The following is a 12,343-nucleotide window of genomic DNA, read 5'->3' as shown; positions in this document are numbered from 1 at the left end:
GGATAAGTGTGATTTTTTTTTTTTCTGCTACAATAATTATTCTGTACTTTTGGATTAAGTAACTTTTTGGAAAGAGGGCACTTTAAAAGTAGTGGAGTACATTTGATCTCTATTTTTGACTTAATCTGAGTACTTCTACCTTCCCTGAATACAACACCTGCTGCTAGTTTTCTGCAGTAAGTACACTGACACTGAACATTATTGCCAATGACTTACCACTTAAACATAATTTCCAGTACTAATGACATATTTCAACTGTGTTATATTTCCTCAAGGGTCTGAATACTTCCTCCATCACTTTACAGTAGAGCATTTTTTTTTTGTTGAGGTTATGGCAGTCTAGCTATAACTGAGACAAATATTGATGATCAATATCAGATGAAATTGTTTTGTGTGTTTGAATCTTTTGTCAGGACGTGTCTCTGTCACTTCTTTGCTTCAGTTAAACCCAATCAGTTGGTGCCAGACCTTTATTGAACAATTTGTCTCTTAGATATTGTACATAAATAGCACTAGCTTTGTGTGTGTGTGTGTGTGTGTGTGTGTGTGTGTGTGTGTGTGTGTGTGTGTGTGTGTGTGTGTGTGTGTGTGCGCGCGCGCGTGTGTGTGTGTGTGTGTGTGTTTAAGTCTCTGATGCTGAATCAATGCGACACCTCAGGGATGGCACAGTGGATGGGAGGGGGGGCGGGGGGTCGTACTGTGTGCCAGGCTCGTTCCTCACATTTCTTTTTTTTTTTTTTTTTTTTTTTTTTTTTTTTTTTCCTGAGGAGGGGTGTGCGCGAAATAATACCCGCTCATTAGGAGCGCGCCGGCTCCTGGTTAATTCATCCTGGACTGTCATGGGCTTGTGTACGACCCCCGGGTAACACATAAATCACGCGCGGAACCAACCGGTCGAGCGGCAAGCTTCGTGCCCCTAACGCCGCTGATTTATCAACCAAATTACTGCGAGTCCTGCACGGCCCCAACACTTTGCCGAGGAAATCACCGACTAACCCCTGAGCGAACCGATTTATTGAAAAGCTGTCCCCCTCCACTTCCATCTCCCCGCCCCGCCCCGCTTTCTGTGTCACTCCACTCATCTCTCACTGACTTAATTAAAATCTATCCCGTTGGCTCGTTGGCATTTATTACAACCACTGGGCTAATGAAACAAAGAACACGACCAAACCAAAGCTGCTTTGTGCCCACAAACGTTCATTACACTGCAACACACACCGGCTCCTGACTGTATTGGCAGTTAAACAAAGTGGGCTTATTGTGTGTGTCTGTCAGCGCCCGCAAACACCAGAGAGAGCTTTGAGAAAACTATTAAGTGAAAATTAACCCTTGTGTTTGTTGACATTGGCTTTGCTTCCTCGTTACTTGGTGTCCTACAAATCTCACTTCCGCATGTGTTAAAAATAACAGCAATAACTGCAAAAGTAAACGCAGTCTTTCACCTCATTAAAAAGCAAACATGTAAAGTGTTGAAGTGTCACCCTTCTTCTGTTTGCTACAATCTCGGCTCTCACTTTTGATGGAAGATACAGAAAGGACCACAAAGCACTGTTATTACACCAGATAAGGACGTGATATCAGGTTGTATATGTGACCTAAATGAACAAATATAAACCCCTTTGTTGGCCAGAGACACAAATAAAGAAGTACGTTATACGCTTGGGAGGCAATATTTAGTTCTGGAAACACTAATCTCTTCAGTTTGAGGTCAAACACCCTGTAAATAAAACTCCAAGAACATAAATCCATAAACACTCAGATATTTGGGATTTGGAGGATGAGGAATATTTGTTAAGTGTCAGCAGTTTAAAATCATGATTTGAACGATTCTAACAAATTAATGACAAACTAAGGATGTACTAAACTAATAAAACAACTCAAAAAAAAATAAAAAATAAATTAAAAAAAATGAACCAGCTTGATGAGTTAAGTCCCAAACTAATGTTTGTGACATTTTCAAATTGGTTTCACCTCAAATTTAGTTTTGTTACATTCATATTTTCTTTGAGGTATTGATTTGAAAGAAAGTTTAGGCCTATACTGATATATTTCATTTAATAAATTGAAATGAGTGATGTAAAATATAGATGTATGATTTAGGTGAACTAACTTCTTTGCTTTATGAATGTGCATCAAAAGTTGATCTTGACCTTGGAAATAGAGGTCTGACTAAATTTTGTTCCACTTTTCTGGAGCTCTTCATCTTTGTTGGCTACAATCTCTGATTGGATGATTGATGCCAATAAAGATGAATTATATTGAAACACACCAAGTTACAAGATACTTGACAAAGTGAAGATGACAGTTGTGGTTGATAGCTGTAGGGAAAGCTAGTAAGTTGCCTTTTTGGGGGGTCAAACCATCCTGAAATTATGGTGAGTTAAAAAAAAAAAAAAAAAAAAGGGACAGATGTAGGCTATTTGAACCAAACAATTCAGAAAAGCTTAAATCTTTGACATTAGATAACATGAAAACGACCTGTGAATGTTGCACCATTGACCTTCCATAGAAATGAAGTGAGTAGTCCGTGTCTGTTATGGGGTTCAGACCCAGACTACTGAGCCCATCACCTGTGTGTGAGTTCAGCGGGTCGAACCACTGATGTCTGGTGTCGGCTGGAAGCCCGTCCAGTCTGGATCAAGGAACCGGATGACAAAACGCTGCAGAATTACTCCGTGGCGGCGCGTGGGAGGTGATGGAGGAGGGTGGTGGTGGTGGTGGTGGGGGGGGGGGGGGGTAATCGGTTCTTGAAATGACGCCTGTAATTAATTGAGCAAATTTGTTTCTATTAAGTTAAAATAACAGGTATTGAAGGACTCAATTAGCGTTAATTAATCCCGCTTCTAAATTGCGAATGAGAGAAAAACACATCGCTGATTGGAAGACTGTCTCTTCTTCTCTGACATTGTTTCTCTGGTTCTTTCTAACCTCCGGGGTTTCTTTTTGTTTCTTTTTTTTTCTTCGCTGTTGGAGGTTAGGCAGCCATTGGACTCTCTCATCTCCCGGTTTTTTTTTTTTTTTTTTTTTTTTGCCTCCTCTTGAGAATTGGAAATGGGGGATGGAGACGGGGAATGTGGAAGGTGCTAAATTAGCTGGCTGATCCGCGCTCATTGCCGCATACACATCCCCCTATTACTGCATCCCAGCGCCGCTTAATATTCTGGGCATGGCGGGCGCGTCTAGATAGCAGATTTATCAAATGGGAAAATGAATGTATGATGATCAGTTAAATTGAAAATCAGCGCCCGGGTGACAGGCCGCACTGACACCTCGGTAATTAGAAAGAAAAATGATGGCGTCCGAATGCATAATAGAGCAAAAACAATTTACGCTATCCCCCCACGCCGTAATGATCGCGCGTTCAAATTGAAAATTTCTCCCGGTTGAAATTGAATTCATAAAGTGTGATGCATGAGCGGCACGGACACAGCGGGAGGGCCGCCCGGTCCAAGCTCGGTTTGATCGATTGGTCGTTTTTGTTGGTGCCACCAAAACGCATATCTCTCTCTCTCTCTCTCTCTCTCTCTCTCTCTCTCTCTCTCTCTTTCTTTCTTTCTTTCTTTCTTTCTTTCTTTCTTTCTTTCTTTTTTTCTTTCTTTCTTTCTCACCCAATATTTCATGTTGTTGCCCAGAGTTAGTTAGATAGATAGATAGATAGATAGATAGATAGATAGATAGATAGATAGATAGATAGATAGATAGATAGATAGATAGATAGATAGATAGATAGATAGATAGATAGATAGATAGATAGATAGATAGATAGATAGTTAGATAGATAGTTAGATAGAAAGATACCCACCCTAGTTTAAAACTGAGAAACATTCCTCAAAGACAGACACACTGACCTTTTCCTTCCAGACTTTCCAGAAAATGTAATCATTTCTGTTGTCACGTGACTGCTTTTGAACATTATTTTGGGGCTGTCATCCAGCTGCAATACCCCCAACGGATGTCCGTTTCCAGAGCTGATCTACACTCGGATCAGTCACTATTATACCTCTGAAATCCCTTTGAGATAACTGCTTCCAAATTAAATGAAGCTCCAGCCATACAGGCAACACTGCCATGAATACAATGCATTTAATAAAGTGAGATGCCCAAATAAACATGGTAGACATAGCGAGGTAGGCCTACTACTTTTACAGTCACAGTTTGGTTCTTTATTTGGATCATAAAAGCTGCTTTACAATACTTATGGATCAGATCTGCTGCCTGGACGCTTTTTGTTTCATCTATTTTTCATTTTATTTCTTTAATTATTTGGAAAAAGTGTCAAATTTTACAGCAAAAAAAAAAAAAAACCTCCTTTTTGGTTGGTTATGTCTCCCAGCACGCACACACACACACACACACACACACACACACACACACACACACACACGGATTTACACACGCGCACGCACGCGCGCGCATACACACACACACACAGGCTGCTATAAAGGCCTTGCTGTAGGGAGATCAAACCTATATTTTCTAATTAATCGCACTCTTGAAACTAACCGATTATAATAAAGCGTTTACTCTTCCAAAAAAAGAAAAAAAGAAGAATAAAAGTAGAAATTTCACACAGCGCACGCGGAATGAACGATTTAATGTGATTGTTTCGGTCGAAGGGGACGTTTCCTGAGGCCTTACGGGAAAATAATGTCCTTATGAATTAAATAATAGGGTTATTACTTTCATTGATTTTAGCTGTCTGGGAATTTAGTGTTCAGCTTCGGTCTTAACCCATCCTCCTCCTGCTGTTTTTCACTCTCGCTCCCTCCTCGTCCTCGTGTCTAATTATTTTCCTGTAAGCCCCCCGCTTCCTACAGCGCAAATAGCAGAGTCACTGAGCGAAAATTATGTAAATATTATTAAAGGGACTCAGGCACGGAAATTCATTTTAGGTCGGCGCAGCAAAGTAAAGCTCTGTCCCTCGGATCCTCCTCAATTTATTTGCAAATAAAGGCGAGGTGACCGGGAGGGATCAGGGATATTTAGCCGGGCTGTCAACACGGCTCCTCTGTGCACCAGCTCGCCAGAATTAATGGTTTTAATAATTGGGATTTCAGTTTCCAGGGAGTTGGTGGCGTTTACACTTCATAAGCTAAACACACTCTTTTCTAAACGGGTGCGTGCGCGCGGACACACGCACACACCTGCGCATGTCGGGGGGGGGAGGGGGAGAGGGGGGGGAGAGCGCGTCTTCTAAACATCTTTAATTCGCTCATTCTTCACTTTCTGCTACTTTTTTTTTTTTTTTTTTTTTTGAGCTCAGACAACAATTGGTCAAAAAAATTATTAATGCAAGCCTGGCACATCACTCGCCTCCTCTCTCGCGCTTCCTCTATATCTTTATCTGTCCCCCCCCCCCCCCCTCCCCCTGAGGGACTCGCAGTCCTATTAGAACAAATGACGAGGGGCCCAGGCGCTTTTGTAAAAAGGCGCAGGCAGGCAGGCGCGCGCCTGTCCTATTATGTGCGACACATGATCAATAGGGCGATAACGCAGCAACATCAATATAAGCGACAGAACAATGAGGGATATCATCGAACATCTATCTTAATATAGCAGACTACAAGGGCCGTCTGACAACCGCGGCAGCTCATGAAAATTCCGCCCCACGAATCTACCACCATCTCATCCTCCTCCTCCTCGCGCTCAATAGACTATGCGCACTCACGCACACAAGCGCACGCTCGCGCGGACGCACACATTCACGGTGCAGCTGCCGCGGCTATTATTTTCCCATTTCAATTTGACACCCCTGCCTTTCATGCTAATTCTATTATTGTAGGAAGTTTATGTGATTCCATATCACTAGAAATCGGTAATGTCTAATAACCCTTTGGGCTGAAAGGAGCAAAAAAAAAAAAAAAAAAAAAAAAACTGCCTCGAGACCCGCGGCAGCCAGTGGGAAAATAATTACTTTCATATCAAAACTCAGCAGGAGGCGCAGGGTCCTATAGCCCGCGGCCACTAACCTCATTCCAGCTCGGCCTTTCAAATGAATAAATTTGTTAAAGCAATAAATACAAACAGCCAGACGGACTTGAGCCCCAGCTCGGCTCACTACACAGAGGAAAAAGGGGGATTTATCTGCTGTAACACGACAAAACTCCAGCTGCCATGATCCAAGGTTCTGCCACACAGCAGCCACCGCCTTCCTCTCCTTCTCCCTCCCCTCAATACGGCCCTGGAAAGACAGCGATTCAATTTAAACAATAACTTTATTTATCAAAATGTTTACATATAAATATCATTTTCTCGTTTTTTTTTTTTTTACAATATCTGAGGATTTTTGTTGTGTGTAAGATGTTTATTGGAGCCTAGTTTTTGTTACAAGTTGTCCACCAGGAGAACCAAAAAAAACCAACAAAAAAAAAAAGGAGAGAAAGAACCTGCTTCTAAAGGTGTTCAGGCCTACAGCCCGAATGCGAGGACAGCCACAGCTCTGACGGGCCATCTGGATTGATCACACCTTCTGATTAAAAAATAGATGAGAATTAAGTCTCCTGATTCCTGATATGTTTTAGACTGTCTCAGCAGAGCTTTGGGAATGTTTGAATAGTCTGAGCGGTGTTCCTGGTCCTTTGTTTATGTTTGCTCCTCGAAAGTGTTAGTCCATATCGACATCCTCTCCATCTGTTCCGGGTGTTTCCTGACCGTCTGTGTTTGCCTTGAGACACTCGGAGAGGTCTGGAGACGCTCGCTCCTCTCTCGTACCCTTTTCTTTTACACACAGCTCAGCAGATCGGCAGCCATCGGTGGCCGCCACCGGTCGAACGTTCAGACTCCTCTCCTCGCTGCCGTCACTGGACTGTGAGGAGCTCAGCCCGGCCACAGCTGCCTGAGCCACGCTGTTCGCTGGAGGAGAAACAGGGAATCTTCCATTACCGCAGTCGCCGCCGCACTCCTCCATGTCGCTTCCATCCACTCTGTTGCTAATGTGATTGTGGTGATGCTGCCTGTTACGCTCCATATGATCCGAGTTTAGAGGCTTAGTGACACTGCCAAAGCTGGAGAGGTCAGAGGGAGCCGGGCTCCCTTCACTTGGCACACACCTCTGTCCCAGGCTGAGCCTGTTAATGTTGTCCGGACACGGTGTGGCCTTCAGGGCCGTCTGGGGCACTAGAAAGCCCAAGGGCTGGTGGGTAATGGGGTAAAGCAAGAAGTGGCCTTTACCCACCAGTGTCCTCTGATTGGGCAGAGAGGGGAAGTCCAGCTGAGATTTCCGCCGTGGCATGGTGTCAGAGAGGAGGCTCTCCACACTGAAAGGGTTTCGTTTCTGCAGGGCGGAGGACCTCGGACCCCCGGGACTGGAGCTGTGCGTGCTGCCCGGAGAACCCTGCTCTGGTTCTCCTGTGGTTCTTTGGTTTTGGTGGTTTTGTAGTTGACTGAAGTCGTGTCGTGTTTGGTCACAGCTGGATTCGGTTTGGTGCCCTCCTGCGCCCTTTGTCGCCGGCAGGTCGATGTGAATAGTCCCGTTAGAAGGCTGCTCGCTGTCGGTGAACTGGGAGACGCCGCTGTCGCTCTCCGAGCCGCCAGGCGTGTGGAAGCTGTCACCCGCGAGAAGTTTATTCTGCGACTTCAGCAGCTTCCTCTCCTGTTTCCGTTTCTTCTTCTCGGACCGTTCGTGATCCCTCCGTGCGATCTCCTCGGGGTCCATGGGCTCGCCGCTGCACGTGGTCGGGTGGGAGTTGTGAGCCGGCCGCCCGGGCCCTTTCTTTGTGTTCTCCTTTTTTCTCCATTTAGCGCGTCGGTTCTGGAACCAAACCTGTGCACACGTACACACATAGATGCACACGTGAAAATACATACATACATACATACACATGTGGCACAGAACACGAACTCCGCTTGGTGTTCTTTTCCTGTGAACATCTGTCAAACAGCATCTTTAAGGTCATACGTCAGCTTTGTTGTGACGATTGCTGAAGTGATTTGTCAGTTAATTAGATAGTTAATTGCCAGAAAATTATGTTGATAGTTGATGAATCGTTTAATTAATTATGTGAAACAAAGATTTGGTTGATGTGGCTTCTCTGCTATGAGTATTTGCTGCTTTAATTTTAAAATATTTTGGCCTGTTGGCTGGACGCAAAAGCAAATTCAAGACTTTTGCACGTTACGAAAATGTTCACTGTCTGCTGTCATAAAATCATGAAAATGGTTTCTGCATTAGGACTTAAACAGGGTATTTCTGTTTATTGCATATCATTTAAGAAGGGCAACTCTACAATCTAATGCTTACAATAAAACATCACGTTGAAGTCTGTAACGTTCCGTTTTATACTGTGTTTCTGAGTTGTTGTAATTGTGAAAGGTTAATCAGAAGATCAGAAAACAAATGCATTAATTCACTGATGTGAGGCACATTAGATAGAATGTCCCACACAGTGTGTCTGACTACCTCAGACAACAGCAGACCTCACATCTGCCATGACAAACTGATAAATCAGTGTCAGGGCGGTTTTCAGATGGTAAGAACAAAACCAGATTGGTTACAAATCCACACAAATTCCACAAAGCCCTGAAACATGTGAAACCACTGCCCTGCGTGGCCCTGCGTGGCCCTGCGTGGCCCTGCGTGGCCCCGCGTCTCCCCGCGTCTTCTTTGTTTACTGCAGCTCTAAACATGTGGAGAGTACAGGCCTACATTGGGTTAATAGGTCACAGCGGTGGACCAGCAGACGCACAGATGTGCCGCTGTTAATTACCAACGCGGCTGCGTAATGGGCACCTCCACCAATTACGTTTAATTGTACCATAGCTAAATCAGGCATGTCCCGTCTGTGCGTATTCTCCCACACCCCAGACGTCCGCTCGTACGGGCGGAGGAGGGCTGTGGCACTTGCGCGGCAATCCCTCCCGCACCGAGCCAAGAGAGGGAGCTTCCCCCGCCTAAGAGCTCTCGCTGCCCGGCCTCTGGGCGCACTCCTGGCCGCATGTTCGGCACTGATAACGCCGGGAGTTTAGCATGCAGAAGTAGGATCCGAGAACGTTGCATAATCAGGACGGGAGGCCAACATCATGTGCGACAATGGCGCGTCTTATGAATTGTTAATGTTGGTTATATCTTTCCCCCGCAAACCTGGTGATAAAGGAGCGTTAAGCAGCTTGAGGGAACAATAATCTGAGGTTTAGGAACGAAATCCCCAAAACAACATCCAGCCGCGGCGAGCTCTGTTTCTGCCCCGCTTTTCCTCATCCAGCCATGTGGGTTGTATGTGATGGACTTACACGAAGAGCCTACATGTTAAATTACATCAAATATTATAAATCATAAAGAATATTGTAAAAAAAAAGACAGTTATTATTATCTTGTTAGCAAATAATACGTATTACACATTGATATTAGTCTAGATTATTATTTGTATTATTGTCAAATTAAACGAAACGAAACGTTTAATAATAGTTTATTTATTTTGTTATTTTAAAGTAATTGCTCAAAAATATGACTTCAAGCTCTTTCGTAATGTTGTTCAATAATAACTATTCTTCTCAGTAATAACATTAGTATTAGTATTATCTGATGGATAATTTAATCAATCTTGTTATTACCATTCTGCCATAATAAAAAAAAAATATTATTGCAGCAACAACTACCAATGCTACTATTATGAATTATATCCTAACATTATTAATAAAACTAATAGGATAATTATTGATTTATTTTAAAATATATTCACCAATAATTTATGTAGGCTACAATTTGACAATATTGTTAAAACATACAATTCAGGTACACATGAGTAGGCTATAGAAATTGATACATAATAATATAAAAAAAAAACAACAATAAGGCTAGGATTATGAGTGAACTGAAAATACCCAGAAATAACTTGAAAAGGAAAAATGAAGGTGAAGGAAGAATACTATTTAGAGTTTTTAGCCCTCGGTTTACTCAGTAAATAGCCTTATTTTTATTAACCCATAAATCAATAGGTTGCCTACATGCATAATTCAAAGGAGACTCTATTGATGCCTTGATAATTGACAAATAGCTGTGTCAGTGTGGGGTGGGCCTTCATGCACCATCACAAAACAGGATGGACGTAATGTAAGGCTGTTGGGATGTCAGAGGGAAAGCTCGAATAAACCCGACGGAGCCGAAATTCCAACTAAAAGAACAAAACAAAAAAAAGATGTTTCTCTAAATGTGCGACTTTTGTTGTTGTTGTTGTTGTTGTTGGTGTCTTTACCTGAACCCTGGACTCCACGAGGTCAAGCCTGAGCGCGAGCGCCTCCCGCATGAACACATCCGGATAGTGACTCTCGTTGAAAGCCTTCTCGAGCTCCTCCAACTGCCACCCGGTGAAATTGGTCCGCGTGCGTCTCCGTTTACAACCGGGACTGTCCTTATCCGGGTCCCCAGAATCTGAGGACGTGTGTGTGTGTGTGTGTGTGTGCGTGTGTGTGTGTGTGTTTATACAAGTGTGTGTTTGTATGTGTGTAAGAAAGAGAGAGAGGCGAGAGTTCATGCTACGAGATTCATGGCACAATTGGCTGGTGAATTTAAACCAGTTTAGTGTAAAACTAAACGTTGTCACACGTTTCTTTTTAAACATTTGGCCGTCAGAGATTTAAAAAAAAAAAAAACAACAAAAAAAAAAAACGTGCCACAAAAACTGGGCCTCACACATTGGCTACTTTGGAATAAATTTGATATTAAACAACCTTTTGCGATTCATACAAAATTCATTTTTGACCACCTAATGAATACGAACGTTTTATTTGAGCCTGCACTGCAGCCTTTACAGTAAAAAAAACAACAACATTAAAACCGAGCCTGCGCTAAAACTTTTTTTATTTCTTTTTTTTTTTTTTTTAACTCATCAAGCTCCAAAACTTTTAAACAATATGGTTTTCTCGGTAGACTTTCTCCTTCAAAACCAGTTCATAAAGGCTCAAATAAAAAAATAAAAATAAAAAAAATGTCATTAAAGTCTAATAAAGTGGGCTTATTTAGCCATAAAACAAGCAACTTGTGTTTATCCCGCTTCGGTGCATTGTTTCCAACACACCGTCAGACAGAGAGCCGGGCCTACCTGAGAGTTTGAACTGCTGACTGTCGGACAGCAGAGGGTTGGAGCTGACCACCGAGGCCGAGCAGGACCCGTTAAGTAATCCGTCTATAGAGAAGGGCACGGCGGCCGCGGACTGCAGCTGGTGTCCGTTCGCGAGCTCGTAGACGTGCTGGTGGTGGTGGTGGTGGTGGTGGGGGCCAAGCGAGTACGGGAAGCCCACCAGCGCGCCCAAGGAGCCTCCGAACTGGGCGTGAGGATGCTCGAGTACCCGACTGTCCATGCTCGCCCGGGCTGCGGCGGGGCCGAAGTGAAGATGCAGAGGGAGGCAGTGTGGCTGAACATGCAGTCAAAAAAAATACAAAATACCAAAAAAAAAGTCGGGGAGCGGAGGAAGGAGCGGCGAAGAGGAGCCGGAGGAGGAAGTGCGACGGCGGAGGGAGGGGGGGGGGGAGGGAGAGAGAGAGAGAGAGAAGGGAACCCGGACAGACGGCGCTCTCCCGTGGCCACGGTACGGTCTGGAGCGAAGCGGCGTAGACCGGGGCTGTGGGAGGTATTTCACGTTTACGGTGCAGCTGAGATGTCAACCCTGCTCTTTCTCTCCGCGAGCCAGCTCATTAGGACTCCTCCATCTGCTCGCGGGACCAATAAGAAACGTTAATCGCCCTGTGACGTCAGAGACGCGGTTAATGGAGTAGCCTAACGGAAGAGGGGGGGAAAAAAGGAAAAGAGAAAGAGGGCGTTTTTTGTTTTTTTTTGTTTTTTCTTCTTCTTCTTCTTCTCGGATCGATCGCTAATTACACCTGGCGTGGTCCTTTAATTCAGCCCTGTCAAAACAATGTGGCCGAAACTAAACTGGCGCGTGGAAATAGCCACGTGATTGATAGGCCAACTCCATTAAATTCGTCGGAATATAACCTGTCTGTGTGGTGTTGTTGTTGTTGTTGTTGTTGTTGTTTTGTTTTTTTTTAAAAGAGAAACACGTTTTCTTCTAACTTCAACGAAATATCATCCCTCTCTCCCGCTGTCTGCTCCCTCTCTCTGTCTTTCCCTCGTGCACGGGCGCGCGCTCCCGCGTCGTGTGTGTGTAAGTGTTTTACAGGGGCATTCAGGGCCAGATTGATCCAATAACAGCGCCTTTATCACCCCCCCCCCCTTTTCCTGAGCTGTCACATCGCATTTTAAACTACAAGCCTCTCTCCATCTCCCCCTCCCCTCCAAGCACACACACACATCACACAAACCCTAATGTGTTAGTCGACCAAAGCCAAACTCAACATTCATTATTTCGATTTTTCACCTGAACAGCTTACACCAATGTTTAGTTGTAA

The 12,343-nt window shown here is 44.0% G+C and overlaps 1 protein-coding gene across 1 annotated transcript; it reads right to left on the bottom strand.

Moving 5' to 3' along the window:
• Positions 1 to 6,196: 6,196 nt before the first annotated feature.
• LOC138615788 (homeobox protein unc-4 homolog) lies at positions 6,197 to 11,606 on the bottom strand. The gene is made up of 3 exons (XM_069689614.1): positions 11,037 to 11,606; positions 10,191 to 10,366; positions 6,197 to 7,762 (listed from the first exon to the last, which is right to left on the bottom strand). The coding sequence occupies exons 1-3, from the start codon at positions 11,293 to 11,295 to the stop codon at positions 6,605 to 6,607; spliced, it is 1,593 nt and encodes a 530-aa protein (XP_069545715.1). The 5' UTR covers positions 11,296 to 11,606; the 3' UTR covers positions 6,197 to 6,604.
• Between the last annotated feature and the right edge of the window lie 737 nt (positions 11,607 to 12,343).

The sequence above is a fragment of the Brachyistius frenatus genome, unplaced genomic scaffold (assembly GCF_029030835.1).
Source record: "Brachyistius frenatus isolate BFR_SWC_R1_liver_20210118 unplaced genomic scaffold, ASM2903083v1 Contig_7, whole genome shotgun sequence".
Classification (NCBI taxonomy): domain Eukaryota; kingdom Metazoa; phylum Chordata; class Actinopteri; family Embiotocidae; genus Brachyistius; species Brachyistius frenatus.
Note: the sequence above shows the minus strand (reverse complement) of the source record. Positions and strands in the feature narration are given on the sequence as shown.